Raw genomic sequence first — 20,521 nt, 5'->3', positions numbered from 1 at the left:
TCCTATAGTGAGGCGACCAGAACTGGACACAGTACTCCAAGTGTGGCCTAAATAGAGTTTTATAGAGCTGCATCATTACATCATGTCTCTTAAACTCTATCCCTTTACTTATGAAAGCTAACACCCCATAAGCTTTCTTAACTACCCTATCTACCTGTGAGGCAACTTTCAGGGATCTGTGGACATGTACCCCCAGATCCCTGTGCTCCTCCACACTATCAAGTATCCTGCCATTTACTTTGTACTCTGCCTTGGAGTTTGTCCTTCCAAAGTGTACCACCTCACACTTCTCTGGGTTGAACTCCATCTGCCACTTCTTAGCCTACTTCTGCATCTTATCAATGTCTCTCTGCAATCTTCAACAATCCTCTACACTATCTACAACACTACCAACCTTTGTGTCATCTGCAAACTTGCCAACCCACCCTTCTACCCCCACATCCAGGTCGTTAATAAAAATCACGAAAAGTTGAGGTCCTAGAACAGATCCTTGTGGGACACCACTAGTCACAACCCTCCAATCTGAACGTACACCCTCCACTATGACCCTCTGCCTTCTGCGGGCAAGCCAATTCTGAATCCGCCTGGCCAAACTTCCCTGGATCCCATGCCTTATGACTTTCTGAATGAGCCTACCATGTGGAACCTTGTCAAATGCCTTACTAAAATCCATGTAGACCACATCCACTGCACTACCCTCATCTATATGCCTGGTCACCTTCTCAAAGAACTCTATCAGGCTTGAAGGGCATGATCTGCCCTTCACAAAGCCATGCTGACTGTCTCTGATCAGACCATGATTCTCTAAGTGCCCATAGATCCTATCACTAAGAATCTTTTCCAACAGTTTTCCCACCACAGACGTAAGGCTCACTGGTCTATAATTACCTGGACTATCCCTACTACCTTTCTTGAACAAGGGGACAACATTCGCCTCCCTCCAATCCTCTGGTACCATTCCCGTGGACAATGAGGACATAAAGATCATAGCCAGAGTTTCAGCAATCTCTTCCCTCACCTCGTGGAGCAGCCTGGGGAATATTCCATCAGGCCCCGGGGACTTATCTGTCCTAATGTATTTTAACAACTCCGACACCTCCTCTCCCTTAATATCAACATGCTTCAGAACATCAACCTCACTCATATTGTCCTCACCATTATCAAGTTCCCTCTCAGTGGTGAATATTGAAGAGAAGTATTCATTGAGGACTTCGCTCACTTCCACAGCCTCCAGGCACATCTTCCCACTTTTATCTCTAATCGGTCTTACCTTCACTCCTGTCATCCTTTTGTTCTTCACATAATTGATGATTGCCTTGGGGTTTTCCTTTACCCTACTCGCCAAGGCCTTCTCATGCCCCCTTCTTGCTCTTCTCAGCCCCTTCTTAAGCTCCTTTCTTGCTACCCTATATTCCTCAATAGACCCATCTGATCCTTGCTTCCTAAAATTCATGTATGCTGCCTTCTTCCACCTGACTAGATTTTCTACTGCACTTCTCATCCATGGTTCCTTCACCCTACCATTCTTTATCTTCCTCACCGGGACAAATTTATCCCTAACATCCTGTAAGAGATCCTTAAACATCGACCACATGTCCATAGTACATTTCTCTGGAAAAACATCATCCCAATTCACACCTGCAAGTTCTAGTCTTATAGCCTCATAATTTGCCCTTTCCCAATTAAATATTTTCCTGTCCTCTCTGATTCTATCCTTTTCCATGATAATGCTAAAGGGAGTGGTGGTGATCACTGTCCCCCAGATGCTCGCTCACTGACAGATCTGTGACCTGACCCGGTTCGTTACCTAATACTAGATCTAGTATGGCATTTCCCCTAGTCGGCCTGTCAACATACTGTGACAGGAATCCATCCTGGACACACTTAACAAACTCTGCCCCGTCTAAACCCTTGGAACTAATCAAGTGCCAATCAATATTAGGGAAGTTAAAGCCACCCATGATAACAACCCTGTTATTTTTGCACCTTTCCAAAATCTGCCTCCCAATCTGCTCTTCGTTATCTCCGCTGCTACCAGGGGGCCTATAGAATACCCCCAGTAGAGTAACTGCTCCCTTCCTGTTGCTGACTTCCAGCCATACTGACTCAAAAGAGGATCCTGCTACATTACCCACTCTTTCTGCAGCCGTAATAGTATCCCTGACCAGTAATGCCACCCCTCCTCCCCTTTTTCCCCACTCTCTATTCCTTTTAAAGCACTGAAATCCAGGAATATTGAGAATCCATTCCTGCCCTGGTGCCAGCCAAGTCTCCATAATGGCCACTACATCATAATTCCATATATGTATCTAAGCTCTCAGTTCATCACCTTTGTTCCTGATGCTTCTTGCATCGAAGTACACGCACTTTAGCCCTTCTACCATACTACCTTTATACCCTATATTCTGCTGCTCTTTACTGAAAGCTTCTCTATATGTTAGATCTGGCTTTACTCCATGCACTTCTTTCACTGCTCTATTGCTCCGGGTCCCATCCCCCTTGCAAATTAGTTTAAATCCTCCCGAACCATGCCAGCAAACCTACCAGCAAGGATATTGCTCCCCCTCAAGCTCACATGCAACCCATCCAATCTGTACAGGTACCACCCTCCCCAGAAGAGATCCCAATGGTCCAAAAATCTAAAACCCTGCCCCCTGCACCAACTCCTCAGCCACGCATTCAACTGCCATCTCCTCCAATTCTTACCATCACTACCACGTAGTACTGGCAGCAATCCTGAGAATGCCACCCTTGAGGTCCTGTTCTTCAGCCTTCTGCCTAGTTCCTGAACCTCACACTTCAGGACCTCATCCCTCTTCCTGCCTATGTTGTTGGTCTCAACATGTGTCAGGACTTCTGGTTGCTTTCCCTCTTGTACCAGGATGTCATGCACCTGGTCAGAGACATCCCAGACCCTGGCACCCTGACACTTGCCAAGTTAAAACCCATCTAGCATTTCTCTGCCATATTTCCAACTAAGCTATATCTTCCTATACCCTCTGAGAAGCCTTTCATGCTGTCTGCAAACTGATGAATTAGCCAACCTATATTTCAAGTTCATGTTTATTGTCATTCAACTGTACATATATACATAGCTAAATAAAACAATGCTCCTCTGGGAACAAAGTGCAAAACACAGTGTGTATATATATCACATAAAATAATATTAACACAATAATATTCACAGTTAATAAAAAAGTGAATATTCAGCAGATATACCAGTTCACATAAAGTGCAGATATGACATACAGTTAACTATACAACAGTATAATGCTCCTGGCACTTTCATAAATAATGTGGAGCTGATGGTAGCAGGATGTTGAAAAGTCTTACAGCTTGGGGCCAGCCTACCTGTATTTGTTCTTATACTTTGTTACGTTCTGCCTAATGGAAGGAGGTCAAGGAGGTTGTGGGACAGATGGGACAAGTCCTTGACAATGGGGAGGACTCTGCAATGCAACACTTCTGGTGCATGTCCTGGATGAGTTGGGGGGGGGTGGTTTCCTTATCATGGGGTCTAAATCCAATGGCATGGAATAATTAGAAATACAGGAGGATACTTGTTCGTTAGAGTATATTAGTATTGGGAAGCTGAGAGGGGCAGAAACATTATCACATTTAATGAGTGCATGGGTTCGCAAGTGCTGTGACCTACAGAGCTTCAGAGCAAATGTTAGAATTGGGGTTATGCTGGCTATCTCTTTGTCAACTGCACTGAAACAGTGAGCCAGAAGACATCCATCCCAGAGGGCTGTGGAGGCTAGATTATGATATATCTTTGAGAAGTTTGACAAGGGTAGGGCAGCGGATGGTTTTTCACATCAACTTTAGTAAAGATTTCAACAAGGTCTCTCATAGTAAGCTCATCCAAAGATCAAATCACATGGAATCTATGGAGTCTTGCTCCACTGGATTCAAAGCCACCTTGCCCATAGACAACTGATGATAGTTCTGACTGGAGAACTGAGGCTAATAGTGAGGCTAATGCTGAGATCTCTGTTGTCTGCCACATAAAATGCTGCTCATTGACTTCAGTTCAATGTTCAATACAATCATTTCTTAGAAGCTGGTGGATAACTGTTCTTGTTGGGTTTCAACACCTCCCTCAACACTGGATCTTGGACTTGGCAGAGAGAACTTGAGACAGTCCATGTTGCCAGCAACATCCCTGACTCCATCATGCTGAGCACCGGTGCCCCCCCAGGATTCATGCTCGGCCCACTGCTGACGTACAATTGTACTGCTGGATCCAGCTCTAAACATAGCACTGAGTTTGCTGATGGCACATCAGCAACAATGATGAGACAGAATACAGTGTGGCTTGATGAGGACTTGTGCGAATGCAACAACTTGAGTCTCAGTTTTATGCCCTGCAATTAAAACTCTCCCCTGTTCCAGAGAAAACCATATCAGCCTATCTAATCCTTACTGAAAGCTAAACTTAAAATTGCTAAGGTATACATACAGGCTTTACAGTTTGTAAATGTTACTTGCATGCAATATAAATGTATGCATTATGTGCAAATATATCCATAGTAATATATTTTTAAGATATTAATTTGTTGTATTTATAATGCAGTACCTCAACAACTGAACAACAGTCTTGAAGAAACTCACTTCATGACTTAAGAATGGAAATTTCCAGACTATGGATAAGGAGACAAGGAACTTTTCATTTTATTGTGTGCATTGAAGTAACACAATAGACTGAAGCTATGGATAAAGTTATGAAGAAACAGTGTCTTACCTTGCTGGACAAATGAACCATAGACGAACCACATTGAGTTGTACAAGGTGGTGGATGTGACGGAACCCATCTGCAGCCTGGGAGGGTTCAGCCAGTTCAGCAGATACACCAGTAGGCCCACTAGTATCACTGTGCCAGCAATACATGCCCAGAGAGAGAAGTCAAAAGGAGCCAGGCAGGCAAACATGTCAACTGTCTTCTCTGCCTTCTTCAGAAGAAACCCTACTGAGTAGTCCATGTAACGAGTGGTGAAGTCCACAACACTCTCCCGTTCTGGTGTAATGGTCAAGGCTGAGATTCCCACATCTGCCCGCTGTAAATTTATGAAACATTATTAACAATAAATTACAGAGTGAGCTTTTTCCAATTAATCTTCTTTGAAGATCAACAACTTTTATACTTGTCAAGATGGAATGTTCAGAACAATATAAGAACTTGTAAAACACATAATTTCCATTCAGTAGCATGCACCTAATGTACTTTTTGTAATTGGTATTGGCATTTGTATTGGTTTATTATTGTCACTGTACCAAGATAAATGGAAAACATGTCACCACATACAACCCTGAGATTCTTTTCTTCATATTCACTGATACTTTCTAATCCCAAAGATCTATTGATCCTTACTTTGAATCTGTTTAATGACCAAGTCATACAGCCATTTGGGTCAAAGAATTAACAACCTTTCTAAAGAAATGCTTCCTCATCTTTGTCTTCAGATTACATCTCCTAGAATTCCGAGGGAAAGGAGGAAGGATTTGGCCATTGAATTCCAGAGCTTGGGAAGCAAAAGGCTCAACTTACAGCACTGGGATTACAGAAGAAAAGGGATAAAATGTTGTAGGATTCAAATAGGTTGTGGAGAAAAGGAGAGATGAAAAATTAGAAGGATCTAGGACAAGGATGAAAATTTGAAATTCAGTTATTGATGGACTAACTTCATTCATTGTATCAAAATGGCCTGAGCACCAATAAAAAGCCATTTCTAGAAGAAGGATTTAATGATTAGCACTTTATTCCATGATTGAAGCCGTTTCATGACTGTGGTTGAATATTTTGAATAACTCTATATGTCTGCTTCTAACAATGAGCTCATTAAGTATATTATTTATTTGTTCCAGCTGTTATCATGCAAAAAGTACTCTAGCATAAAGTAATAAAGTGATTAATAAAACAGCACAAATTATCTTGCCAATTCACTAATGTAACAATGAAGGAAATATATTATAAATATTTACAGATTTCATTTGTATGCACCATCTACTTCATTAAAAATGGAATTTTCTTCAATTTTCACCTGTGGTTGAAAATAATTTATGAACTAGACAGAATATTTGCATTGATAACTTGTTTGACGTGAAAAATTAAGGTAAGCGTTTTTCTATTTTGTGGAAAGAATCTTAAATACATTTCAAAATAAAGCAAAATGAGTAAAATAAAATATATTTACATAATGATCTCAGGTTAAAGTGTAGTTGCCAATGTTTATTTTACTTTTTGTTGCAAAGGAGGCAATTTGATTTATCAGGCAAGTAAATATACAGTCATTTTCCAGAGCAACACATACAAAATGCCGGAGGAACTGAGCAGGTCAGGCAGCTTCTATGGAAAGGAATAAAGAGACAACGTTTCAGGTTGAGACCGTTCATCAGGACTGGAAAGGAACGGAGAATAGGTCAGAATAAGAAGGTGATGGAGGGCACTGAGTACAAGTTAGAAGGTGATAGGTGATGCCAGGTGTGGGAGTTGTTAGTTGGATGGCGGAGGGGTGATGAAGAGAAGCTGCGAGGTGATAGGTGGAAAAGGTAAAGGGTTGAAGAAGGAGGAACTTGATAGTAGAGCAGAGTTGACCGTGGGAGAAAGGGAAGGATGAGGGGCATCAGAGGGAGGTAATTATCAGGTGAGGAGAAGAAAAGAGGTCAGTGGAGCCAGAATGGAGAATGAAAAAGAGAGAAGGATAAGGGGAAGGGGCAGAAATTACCAGAAGTTAGAAAATTGATGTTCATGCAGTCAGGTTGGAGTCCACCCAGAGAGAATATGCTCCTCCAGCCTGAGTGGAGGTGGAGGGAGAAGGTACTGTAAATGGGAAGGTGTAGCAATTTTTCTGCTTGCAGGGAAAACAATTGTAAGGAAAGGTGCTGATGATAGTCTGTGTTCTTGAGAAACAATGTTGTTTGATTATTGCAGGGAGCTCATATGTAAACAGTCCTATTTTCCAAAACTGGCTCTCATTTGAACTTAGTAATATTTCTGGGAGCTTGTTTACATGTACGGGTGTCTATAAGTTGGGTATTTACAAATGGGGAAGGCCTGTATGTCATTACAATTTTCACATGTTTGTGTATTGCAACAAGAGCTCACAAATTGCACTGAGGTCCCTTGGGTCAAGTTGACTCACTGCTATTAGAACATAGCTAGCATGTAATTATGTGTGAGTCAAACTAGTAGAAACTCCAAGTAACATTGTGGGTGGGTAATATGTCAATGTGGTGACCTAATAAGTAAAAACCTTGGTCGAATTTAATTAGTGCTGCTGCCTCAAAGCTCCAGGGAAATTATGTTAGAACTGACCTGCAGTTTCTGCCTGTATGGAGACTGTGCATACTCTCTGCAACTACAAAGTTTCGCCTGGGTGCTCGGATTTCCCCCAAAATCTGAAAGACATGTTTCGTCTGAAAGAATTGCCCATTGTTTAAGTCAGTGTTGGGGAAATTGGGGTGTAAGTGGGCTTATGACAGGGAATTAGATAGAGGGATGGGGCTGATGGGATTGGTATCAGAGCCAACATTGAGCTGTTGAGTTGAAAAACCTCCTTTTATGTTGTAAAGGAACATGAATTTGAACTGATGAAGCCTCTAATTAAATTTACCATACAAAAGGAAAAAGATCAAAGATTTGAAAGGTCATGGACGCATTAGTCAGTTACAGTGTCATGGAGTTATAGAACATGGAAAAAGGTCCTTACCCAAGTCGTCCACACCAAACAAGCTGTCTACCTGAACTAGTTCCATTTGTCTATGTTTTGTCTACACCATTCTAAATCTTTCCTTACCATATCTCAAACCAAGTGTCTTTAAAATGTTATAATTGTACCCATTTCTACCAATTAATCTGGCAGCTAATTCCATAAACCTGCCATCCACGGTGTGGAAATCTTGTTCCCTTGCTTCCCTTTCTCCATTCATATTAAACCCATGCCTTCTTGGTTTTGACTCCAAAACTCTACAATTGGAAAAAGCTATGACTATCCACTGTATTTATGCGCCTGATGATTTTATACATCTGAGAACATTCATGCCTCGGACTCCTTTGCTCCAGGGAAAATAGTCCCAACTTATCCAATCTCACTTTATAATTCAGTCCTGGCAACATCCTTATGAAACCTTCCAGCACTCTCTCGAGCTTAATTGCATCCTTCCAATAACTTGGTTGAGAGCAGAGCCCAATATGTGGGGAGATCCCCCATGGATGAGTTAACTTTATGAACATGCAAGCCAGGTTATTTCAAGAAACAGACCTTCAACTTAGCTTTAGAGATCTGCCAAGCTCATAAAATCCTCAAACTGAACATCATCAATGGAGTACAAAATCTAAAATGGCTTATTAAAATGCAGTATTTTCTTTTGCTAAATATACACCTTGATGGTAGGTGCTGATGAACTTTGCAAAGCTGCACCATGTCACTTTCAAGTATGAGGGCCTCCATTGGTAGGGATCAACAATGGATGTTGCATCCTAGCTGTCTAGAAACACAAGCCTGGGCAGTACAATATAGAGAGCATGCTGTTACCCATGCAGCAAGCTCCCCCTCTCCATTACTCTGGCGAACTTAAAAGAGACTGATGCTGTTTGGCACCAGCAGTGTCACCAGGGCTGCCATTCAGTGTTTAGCTCAATTGAGGACTGCCTTTGGAAATTCAGCTCCAGATTTTTCCCTTGGGGTTTCCTCTTGCAGCCTTCCCCATGAGTGCGTATAGCTGCAAGGCAGTGGAGGTATGAGATCAGTTCTCTTTCTCCTACATTAGCTACCAACCATGACTAACAAGCCACATCTGTCCAAACTGACTGCTTTTAAGGCATTAATGACCCACCTTTGCCCCTTTCTCCTGCCAGTAGAAATGGCTCCGCTGGGCCCAGTAAGCCACATCTGAAGACCAGGAGTTGGACTTGGTTGTCAGAGGCTATTTGAGGCACACATCATTGGGAGCATTTAATAAGTAGTGGGAGGTTGTCCCTATTATCACCCCCAGATATAACAACCTTAAGGAACCAGATATATCGAAAGCATATGATCAAAAATTACACTTACTCAATCCTCAAAGTTACATTCAATAGATGACAAAAGCTACCAGGTTAACAAAAAAAAAAATGGTTATCCAGTGTTCTTTAGGGAAGGAAATCTTCCTTCTTCACTCTGACCAGATCTCATATCAGTATGGTTGCTTTACACCTGCCCACATAAGTGCCATTGTTCTATCAAACTGCTACCACAAAACACAATGGGCTGCATTACCTATCTAGATACCCACGGAAAGTTTGCAACAATATGTACTTCTGGTGAGGTTATGCTGGGAAATTTGACACTTTTTATTTACTTAATCTTGGCTAATAAGAATAAAAACTAAAATGACTATATAGGATCAATCCAGGCTCTGGATTCAGTCTCTCCATGGCATCCCAGGGCGAGTATTCAGGATGTGTACAGCACAACTGGCAGGTATGTTTACTGTTATTTTTAAATCTCTCCTTCTCCCAGTGTGGAGTTCCTTCCTGCTTCAAATTATTCACTGTTGTCCCTGTACCAAAAAAGACTAAGGTAACATGCCTGAACAACTGGCGTACTGTCGCACTCACCTCAATAACAAGCAAATGCTTTGAGAGGCTGGTCAAGGATTACACCCGCAGTTTGCTACCACCCAAAGTGGACCCCCTACAATTCGCCTACCGACACAACCGATCGACAGATGAAGAAATAGTCACTGCTCTACATGCCATCCTTACACATCTGGAGAAGAAGGATGCTTACGTGAGAATGCTGCTCTTGGACTACAGTTCAGCATTCATTCAACACCATAATTCCATCCAGGCTCGACAAAAAACTCAGAGACCTCAGCCTTGAACCTGCCTTGTGCAGCTGGATACTGGACTTCCAGTCAGATCGCCAGCAGGTGGTAAGTGTGGGCTCCCTTCACTCCACCCCTCTGGCTCTCAATTCAGGAGCCCCTCAGGGCTGTGTACTAAGTCCCCTTCTTTACTCCCTCTGTACCCATGACTGTGTTGCCACCCACAGCTCTAATCTGCTAATTAAATTAGCCGATGATACTACATTGATTGGCCTAATCTCAAACAATAACAAGATGGCCTACAGGAAAGAAGTCAACTTTCTGACACAGTGGTGTCAAAAAAGCAATCTCTCCCTCAATGTCGCAAAAACAAAGGAGCTGGTTATGGATTATAGGAAAAATGGAGACGGGCTAATCCCTATTGACATCAATGGCTCTGGGGTTAACAGGGTGAAAAGCTTTAAATTCCTCGGCATTCAGATCACTAAGGACCTCACATGGTCTGTACACACCAGCTGTGTGGTGAAAAAGACACAACAGCGCTTCTTTCACCTCAGACGGTTGAGGAAGTTTGGTATGGGCCCCCATATCATAAGAACTTTCTACAGGGTCACAATTGAGAACATCCCGACTAGCTGCATCACTGCTTGGTATATGAACGGCACCTCCCTTAATTGCAGGATTCTGTAGAGAGTGGTGCAGACAGCCCAACGAATCTGTAGTTGTGAACTTCCCATGTTTCAGGACATTTACAAAGACAGGTGTGTAAAAAGGACCTGTAGGATCATTGGGGACCCAAGTCACCCCAACCACAATCTATTTCAGCTGCTACCATCTGGGAAACGGTACCACAGCATAAAAGCCAGGACCAACAGGCTCTGGGACAGCTTCTTCCACCAAGCCATCAGACTGACTGACTCACTCTGATTTGAGTGTATTTCTGTTACATTGGCTGTTCTATATATTATAATTTATTATAAATTACTACGACCGCACACTGCACACTTAGATGGACAACATAACGTAAAGATTTTTACTCCTGGTGTATGTGAAGAATGTAAGAAATAAATAAATTCAATTCAATTCAATACAATACACCATCTTGGTTTGGGTATGTCATTAGTAGAAGTAAGTGTTGAAGTCCCCTACACTGTGGAACTTATAGCTTCACAGACACACGGGGATGGGCAATTAAAAACTAGCCACATCTTGCCTCAATCATTACTTTAAATAATTTTTGAGTTATGGTATCATAGAGTTATGCAGCATGGAAACAGGGCCTTTGGGCCAACTTGTCCATTCTGACCAAGGTGCTTTCCTGAGCTGGTAACATTTGCCTGCACTTGGCCCAAATCCCTCTAAAATTTCCTATCATGAATCAAACAAAATATCATTGGTCTGGGTCAGGATGATCTACATAATGATTTAAGGGTAACAGCAGGTACTCAGTAAAATACTGATTATAGATTAATCAGTGGATTAGCTATAAATAAGGGCATAAAAAGCAGAGCATTGATTTGTGATTGGGGTAATTTATTGGATTTTTCCCCAAAAAATCAATTAGGTTTTCAGAAGAATTCCATACTTAAGTTTATGAAATTTTTATTGAAATTACATTTTGATATTTTAATTATTAAGAACTTACAAGATGGGGTTTCAGCACATAAACTGCAGGATTACACGTCAAAGATTCTGAGCCACTTGCTCTGTAATACCATCACAATGGTTCTAGCCTAATAAAAGTTTTATTTCTGCAAGCTTTCATTGGTGTCCTTCTGCATTCTACTGAACTGATCCTTTGCAAAGAAGTTTACGTAGTGTTAGAGTGTAACTTTTAAGAGTTGATAAAGCCAGAGACAGTGAGGCTACAGTATTGTATTGGGTATGATATGGGAGGCAGATTGAACAGTGGAACCTTTCATGTTCCAGTCATACTGTACTCCAAGTCTACAGTCCTTTCAGAAGGTAGGGACTGAACAGGATTAGCAGCATCTAATAAGGCAGCAAAAAGAAAAGTTGAGAGAGAGTAGGCAGATGAGTTTATTGTATCAAACAAAATGCAAGGACTTCAAGAGTTTATATTGTTCTGTTAGTGTGGGCAGAGACATTGATAAATGGACACAATGTACTGCATGTGAAGTTTTTATTATATAAAAAAACAATTTATTTTTCTTGTGTTTCTATGTCACTTCAGGATGGATCTAGGGGCTTTGGAAAGGATACAACAGGAATTCCCCAGGATGCTGCCTTGATTAGAAGGCATTAGCTATAAGGAAAGATCGGATAAGCTTGGATTATTTTCTCTGGAATGTCAGAGGCTAAGGGGTGACCTGATAGAATTTTATGAAATTACAGATAAGGTAGCCAGCTAGAAATTTTCTGTCAGGGTAGAAATATCAAATACGTAAATTGAAGGAGAGAGAGTACGTTTAAAGATGTGCAGGGTAAGTTCTTTACATAGAGAGTCAGATTAAGAATTAGATTTATTATCACTGACAAATGACAGGAAATTTGCTTTTTGCTATGTCAGTACAGTATAAAGGCATAAACATTTATCAGTTACAAAAATAAATAGTGCAAAGGAAAAGCAATAACGAGGTAGTGTGGGGCTCAAGTACTGTTCTGAAATCTGATGATGGATGGGAAGAAACTATATGAATATGGACCTTTAGGATCACCCCTCTTCTCCCTGATGGAGGTAACGAGAAGAGGGCATGTCCCAAATGTTGGGGGTTTTTAGTAATGGTTGTCGGCTTCTTGAGGCACCACCCCTTGAATATGTCCTTAATGGTGGAGAAGACTGTGCCCTTGAAGGAACTGGCTGAATTTACAATCCTCTGCAGTCTCTTTAGAGGATCCGTACAGGTTGTGATGCAACCAGATGGAATGCTCTCCACTGTACAGGAAATTTTTAAGAGTCTTTGCTGACATAGTGAATCTTGTCAAACTCCTAGTGAAGTAGAATTGCTGATGTGCCTTCTTCACAATTGCAAACAATGTGTTGAACCCAGGATAGGTCCTCTGTGATGCTGACAGCCAGGAACTCGAAGCTGCTAATCCTTTCCATTGCTACTCCTTAAAGAAGAATGGTGTCTGTTCTCCTGACTGCCTTTTCCTGAAGTCTACCACCATTTCTTCGGTCTTGCTGACTTTAAGTAAGAGGTGTTTGCTGCAACACCACTCAATCGGATACTCTCACTCCTGTAAACCAACTCATTACCATCTGAGATTCTGACGGCAACAGTGGTATCATTGCTGAATTTATAGCTGGTGGATTCCTGGAACAGGCTGTCAAGCGTGGTGGAGGAAGCAGATATGATATTAGTGTTGAAGAGTGTTTTAGATAGGAATGTAAAAATGCAGGGAATGCAATGGTATGAATCATGTGCAGACAGAAGGGAATAGTTTAATTTGGCATCACACTCAACAGAGACTTCGTGAGCTGAAGGGCGTGTTTCTCTGTTATAGTGTCCCGTTCTAAACTCCTAGTTAGAGACCAAGAGGTCAGAGTTGACAAATTACGTTAAAGAAGCAAACAGAGATAGGAAGTGGGTGAGACCATGAAAGAATTTTTAAGAGGACACACTGCTTAACTGTTGACAATATACAGTACATAGGTCAGCGTGCTCACAATGAAAAGACTTGGTTCAAGTTAGGATAAGAATAGCAGAGCTTCAGATGAACCATTTTGTAAAGCATAGGATTGTTGGCCAAGCACACATTGGAAAAGCTTTCTCAAAGAGCAGATGTGCTTCTAAAGTTAATTACTATCAACCATCCCCTAACACCAAATTAGTAATTCAGTAAAGGGGTAGTTTTATTTAAAGAGCGAGAGGGAATTAATGTTGGGTACTGTGGAAATAGCTGTGATGTTGAACAACTATTTTGTGTTGATCTTCATGGTGGAGGATATTTCTAACATGCCAAAGAGAGATGTTATGGGTGCAAAGGGAGGTGAAGACCACAATATAGTCATTGCCACCAAAGAGGCAGTGATAAACAAACAGCTGGGCCCAAAGTTAGATAAGGCCACTGGTCCGATGAGATGCATCCCATAAGACCATAAGACGTAGGAGCAGAACTTGGCCTTACAGCCTATTGAATTCCATCATGACCGATTTAGTACCCCTCTTAACCCCATTCTCTTGCCTTCTCCCTTAACTTTTTGATGCCTTGAATAATGAAGAATCTATCAACCTCTGCTTAGACACAATGAATTTGCCTGCACAGCTGTCTGTGGCAATGAATTCCATAGGTTCATTAATCTCTGGCTAAAGAAATTCCTCATCATCTCTGTTCTAAATGGACATTCCTCGATTCTGAGTTTGTGCTCTCTGGTCCTAGACTCCCCCACTATAAGAAACGTCCTCTCCACATTCTCTTTATCCAGACCTTTCAATATTTCCTAAGTTGCAATGAGACCCCCTCATTGTTTTAAACTCCAGTGAGTACAGGCCTAGGGTTATCAAATGCTTCTCATACATTAACCATTTCATTCCTGGGGTCATTCTCGTGAATCTCCTCCAATGCCAGCACATCTTTTCTTAAATGAGGGGTGCAAAAATTCTCACAATACTCCAAGTGTAGTCTTACCAATGTCTAATAAAGCCTCAGGAGTATTACATCCATACTTTTGCATTCTGGTCCTCTTGAAATGAATGTTAACATTGTGTTTACCTTCCCTGCCACTAATTCGACCTGCAAGTTAACCTTCAGGGAATCCCGTGTGAGGACTCCCAAGTCCCTCTGCACCTCTGATTTTTGAATTTTCTCTCCATTTAGAAAATAGTACATGCTTTTATTCCTTCTGCCAAAGCACATGAGCATGCACTTCCCTACATTACATTCCATCTGCCACTTCTTTGCACATCCCCCCAATCTCTCTATGTCCTTTCGCAGACAACTGCCTCCTCAACACTCCCTGTGTCCCCACCCCCCCTCACCCATCTTCATATTGTCCACAAATGTGGCCACAAAGACATCATTTCCTTCAGCCAAATTATTGACAAACAACAGGAAACAAAGTGTCCTAACATTGACCTCTGCAGCATGCCACTGGTCCACTAGTCACTGGCACTCAACCGGAAAAGGACCGCTTCATTTCCACTGTTTGCTTCATGCCAGTCAGCCAAACTAGTACTTTCCTGTAATACTATAGGCTCTTATTTTATTAATTAGCCTGATGTAATAAAATACCTTTTGATTTTGGACCCCTGTTGCATATTATTGCATCCCATTGACTGCAATTTTGCCTTATTGTTTGCCTGTCCTTCTTCACAGCCCCTTGGCACACTTTACTTTATTGTCACCAAACAATTGATACGAGAGCATACAATCAGCACAGCGATATTTGATTCTGCACTTCGTGCTCCCTGAAGTACAAATCCAAGTAAATATAATAAAAAAATTAAATTATAAATCATAATTAGAAAATAGAAAAGGGAAAGAAAGGTAGTGCAGGTTAGGTACAGCCCAGATCCGGGTCAGGATCCGTTCAGCAGTCTTATCACAGTTGGAAAGAAGCTGTTCCCAAATCTGGCCATACGAATCTTCAAGCTCCTAAACCTTCTCCTGGAGGGAATAGGGCCAAAAAGTGTGTTGGCTGGGTGGATGGCACACTGCCCCATCCTCAGCCCTATCACCATCCCTCTGCCAAGTTCATTTAAACCTTCTCCAACAGCTCTAGAAAACATGCCCACAAGGATATTGGTCCTTCTCGGGTTCAGGTTTAACCCATCCTTATTGTACAGGTAAAACCTACCCCCAAGAGATCCCAATGATTCAGAAATCTGAAACCCTGTTCCCTACACCAATTCCTCAGCCACGCATTAATCTGCCAAATCATCCAGATCATCCTGTTCTTACCCTCACTGGCACATGGAACAGGCAACAATCCAGAGATTACTATCCTGGATGTCCTGCTTTTCAGCTTACTGCCTAACTCCCTATATTCGCTCTAAACTACCTCCTCTCTTTTCCTGCCTATGTAATTAATACCAATATGTACCACAACTTCCAGCTGTTCACTCTACCCCTTTAGAATGGCATGAACCCAATCTGAGACACCCCCCCCCCCCACCGGCACCTGGGAAGCAATATACCACCTGGGTGTCTCTTTCACATCCACAGAATCTACTTTCTGTTTAGAAACATAGAAAATAGGTGCAGGAGTAGGCCATTCAGCCCTTCGAGCCTGGACCACCATTCAGTATGATTATGGCTGATCATCCAACTCAGAACCCTGTACCTGCTTTCTCTCCATACCCCTGATCCCTTTAGCCACAAGGGCCATATCTAACTCCCTCTTAAATATAGCCAATGAACCGGCCTCAACTGCTTCCTGTGGCAGAGAATTCCACAGATTCACCACTCTCTGTGTGAAGAAGTTTTTCCTCATCTCGGTCCTAAAAGGCTTCCCCTTTATCCTTAAACTGTGACCCCTCGTTCTGGACTTCCCCAACATCGGAAAAAATCTTCCTGCATCTAGCCTGTCCAATCCCTTTACAATTTTATATGTTTCAATAAGATCTCCCCTCAATCATCTAAATTCCAGTGAGTATAAGCCTAGCCGATCCAGTCTTTCTTCATATGAAAGTCCTGCGACCCCAGGAATCAATCTGGTGAACCTTCTCTGTACTCCCTCTATGGCAAGAATGTTTTTCCTCAGATTAGGGGACCAAAACTGCACACAATATTCAGGGTGGGGTCTCAGCAAGGCTTTGTACAACTGCAGCAGAACCTCCCTGCTCCTGTACTCAAATCCTCTTGCTATGAATGCCAACATACCATTTGCCTTTTTCACCGCCTGCTGTACCTGCATGCCCACTTTCAATGACTGGTGTACAATGACACCCAGGTCTCGTTGCACCTCCCCTTTTCCTAATCGGCCACCATTCAGATAATAATCTGTTTTCCTATTCTTTCAACCAAAGTGGATAACCTCCCATTTATCCACATTCAATTGCATCTGCCATGAATTTGCCCACTCACCTAACCTATCCAAGTCACCCTGCATCCTCTTAGCATCCTCCTCACAGCTAACACTGCCGCCCAGCTTCATGTCATCCTCAAACTTGGAGATGCTCTATTTAATTCCCTCATCTAAATCATTAACATATATTGTAAACAACTGGGGTCCCAGCACTGAGCCTTGCGGTACCCCACTAGTCATTGCCTGCCATTCTGAAAAGGTCCCGTTTACTCCCACTCTTTGCTTCCTGTCTGCCAACCAATTCTCTATCCACATCAATACCATACCCCCAATACCGTGTGCTTTAAGTTTGCACACTAATCTCCTGTGTGGGACCTTGTCAAAAGCCTTTTGAAAATCTAAATATACCACATCCACTGGCTCTCCCCTATCCACTCTACTAGTTACATCTTCAAAAAATTCTATAAGATTCGTCAGACATGATTTTCCTTTCACAAATCCATGCTGACTTTGTCCGATGATTTCACTGCTTTCCAAAAGTGCTGTTATCACACCTTTGATAATCGACTCTAGCATTTTCCCCACCACCGATGTCAGATTAACCGGTCTATAATTCCCCAGTTTTTCTCTCCCTCCTTTTTTAAAAAGTGGGGTTACATTAGCCACACTCCAATCCTCAGGAACTAATCCAGAATCTAAGGAGTTTTGAAAAATTATCACTAATGCATCCATTATTTCTTGGGCTACTTCCTTAAGCACTCTGGGATGCAGACCATCTGGACCTGGGGATTTATCTCCCTTTAATCCCTTCAATTTACCTAACAGCACTTCCCTACTAACATGTATTTCCCTCAGTTCCTCCATCTCACTAGACCCTCGGTCCACTACTATTTCTGGAAGATTATTTATGTCCTCCTTAGTGAAGACAGAACCAAAGCAGTTATTCAATTGGTCTGCCATGTCCTTGTTCCCAAAGATCAATTCACCTGTTTCTGACTGTAAAGGACCTACATTTGTCTTGACCAATCTTTTTTTTTCATATATCTATAAAAGCTTTTACAGTCAGTTTTTATGTTCCCTGCCAGCTTTCTCTCATAATCTTTTTTCGCTTTCCTAGTTAAGCCCTTTGTCCTCCTCTGCTGGACTCTAAAATTCTCCCAGTCCTCAGGTGTGCCGCTTTTTCTGGCTAATTTATATGTTTCTTCTTTGGACTTGATACTATCCCTAATTTCCCTTGTCAGCCACGGGTGCACGGGTTTATTCTTTTGCCAAACTGGGATGAACAATTGTTGTAGTTCATCCAGATGATCTTTAAATGCTTGCCATTGCATATCCACCGTCAACCCTTTAAGTATCATTTGCCAATCTATCTTAGCTAATTCACATCTCATACCTTCAAAGTTACCCTTCTTTAAGTTCAGAACCTTTATTTCTGAATTAACTATGTCACTCTCCACCTTAACGAAGTCACAGAAGTCTCCATCTTTCTCCAGTTATGGAATCCCCTATAACTATTGCGCCCCTCTTTGTCTCCCTCCTTCTTTTCTGAGCCACAGAGCCAGACTAGAGACACAGTTACTGTGGCTTCCACTGGTAGATTGTCCCCCCCAACAGTATCCAAAGCAGCATATTTAATATTGAGGGGAAAGCTGCAGGTGTACTCTGTACTGGCTGCTCATTCACTCTTCTTCTCCAGACAGTCAGCCAGGTACCTGCCTCCAACAACTTAGGGGTGGCTGCCTCCATGTAGCTCCTATCTGATCAGTTCTTCATTTTCCCCGAAGTCAGCCGGCTGCAGCTCCAGTTCCTTAACATGACCTCTAAAAAGCTGCAGCTTGATGCACTTCATGCAGATGTAGTTATCAAGGATTTTGGAGGCCTCTCAGAGTTCCCACATCTCACACAAAGCACATACCATTACCTCCAGACCCATTGTTAGTGCACTAGCTATGTACTCACAGAATTTTTTTTACCAGAAATTTACTTACTTAGAACCTTTGCCTATGCTTGCCCAGGACTGTTGAGTCAAAGTCAAATCACTCTATCAATGCCTAACTCCGACAATGACTGCTCCACTTATACCTCCTTTCTTTTTATTGGCACTGTTATGTATTTAATATTTCAGTAATATTTGAGCAATATTCTATCCAATACATCTTCAAGGAGGATGCCTCAAGAAAGTGGCTTCTATCATCAAGGACTGCCACCATGCAGGGCATGCCCTCATCTCATTGTAACCATCAGGAAGGAGGTACAGAAGCCTGAAGGCCCACACTCAGTGATTCAGGAACAGCTTCTTCTCCTCTGCCGTCTGATTTCTGAATGGACATTGAACCCATGAACACTACCTCACTACTTCTTTTTGTCGTGAGGAGTCTGTATACCGGGCGTTTCGTACGCATTTATACCAGGCGCCTTGCACATGCATGAGGGATCACCGGCGCCTAGTGGGCAAGAACACGCGCAACCCCCGTCCCCTGTGCAATCGCCAATGTTGCCGGCACCTATGCGGTCACAGCCGGTGCTACGTAGATCGCAGGCCCCCTGTATAAAGGAGACCTGCGGCCTGAAGATCGGCCTCAGTCTCCAGGACCTTGTATGATAGACACTCACTCCTGGTTCCTTCTTCCAGTCAATAAAAGCCGATATCTCGCCTACGTCTCAGTGTGAGTTATTGATGGTGCATCAATTTTATTGACTGGAAGAAGGAACCAGGAGTGAGTGTCTATCATACAAGGTCCTGGAGACTGAGGCCGATCTTCAGGCCGCAGGTCTCCTTTATACAGGGGCCTGTGGGAGGAGCCACAGGAGCAGTCAGCAGGGGCGTGTCCCGACAGGCACATAGTTCACCACATTCACCCCCCCTTCGTTTGAAAAAGTCCTCATGTAGCGAAGGTTCTTACAAGTCAAGCCGATCAGGCGGTCGAATCTGTCGCTGCGATCTACGTAGCACCGGCTGTGACCGCATAGGTGCCGGCAACATTGGCGATTGCACAGGGGACGGGGGTTGCGCGTGTTCTTGCCCACTAGGCGCCGGTGATCCCTCATGCATGTGCGAGGCGCCTGGTATAAATGCGTACGAAACGCCCGGTATACAAGTGTCGTGAGGAGTCTGTGTAGGGCCTGGTGGGGGCGCATACGTTCGGGATCAGGCCCAATAACCCCGTTTTCCACGACATACCCAAGTATAGCAAGGCGGGTGGTACCAAAAACACACTTGTCCCTGTTATAAGTAAGGTTCAGAGCTGCGGCCACTTGGAGAAACCGTTGGAGGTTGGCGTCGTGATCTGGCCTGTCATGACCACAGATGGTGATGTTATCCAGATAGGGAAATGTGGCCTGCAGTTGGTACTGGTCCACCATCCAGTCCATTTCCCTCTGGAAGACAGAGACACCATTCGTGACACCGAAAGGGATGCGCAGGAAGTGATAGAGCCGGCCGCCCGCCTCTAAGGCGGTGTAGGGGCGGTCCTCTGGGCAGATGGGGAGCTGGTGATAAGCGGATTTCAGATCTATTGTCGAGTACACCTTATACTGAGCAATCTGGTTGACCATATCCGCGATGCGGGGTAGGGGGTATGCGTCAAGCTGCGTAAACCTATTGATGGTTTGACTATAGTCCACCACCATCCTATTTTTCTGCCCAGTCCGAACAACAACCACCTGGGCCCTCCAAGGGCTTGTGCTCGGCTCAATGATCCCCTCCCTGAGCAGCCGCTGCACCTCCGACTGAATGAAGGCCCGGTCCCCCGCGCTGTACCTCCTGCTTTTGGTTGCCAC

General features: G+C 43.0%; 1 protein-coding gene across 1 annotated transcript in view; it reads right to left on the bottom strand.

Moving 5' to 3' along the window:
- Nucleotides 1–20,521, bottom strand: part of grid2 (glutamate receptor, ionotropic, delta 2) — a 1,097,559-nt gene that overhangs the window by 196,302 nt on the left and 880,736 nt on the right. Inside the window, exon 11 of the mRNA XM_059963403.1 lies at nucleotides 4,748–5,060. Coding sequence (XP_059819386.1) covers nucleotides 4,748–5,060 — 313 coding nt within the window. The remainder of the gene's footprint in view (nucleotides 1–4,747; nucleotides 5,061–20,521) is intronic.

The sequence above is a fragment of the Hypanus sabinus genome, chromosome 3, assembly GCF_030144855.1.
Source record: "Hypanus sabinus isolate sHypSab1 chromosome 3, sHypSab1.hap1, whole genome shotgun sequence".
Classification (NCBI taxonomy): Eukaryota; Metazoa; Chordata; class Chondrichthyes; order Myliobatiformes; family Dasyatidae; genus Hypanus; species Hypanus sabinus.
Note: the sequence above shows the minus strand (reverse complement) of the source record. Positions and strands in the feature narration are given on the sequence as shown.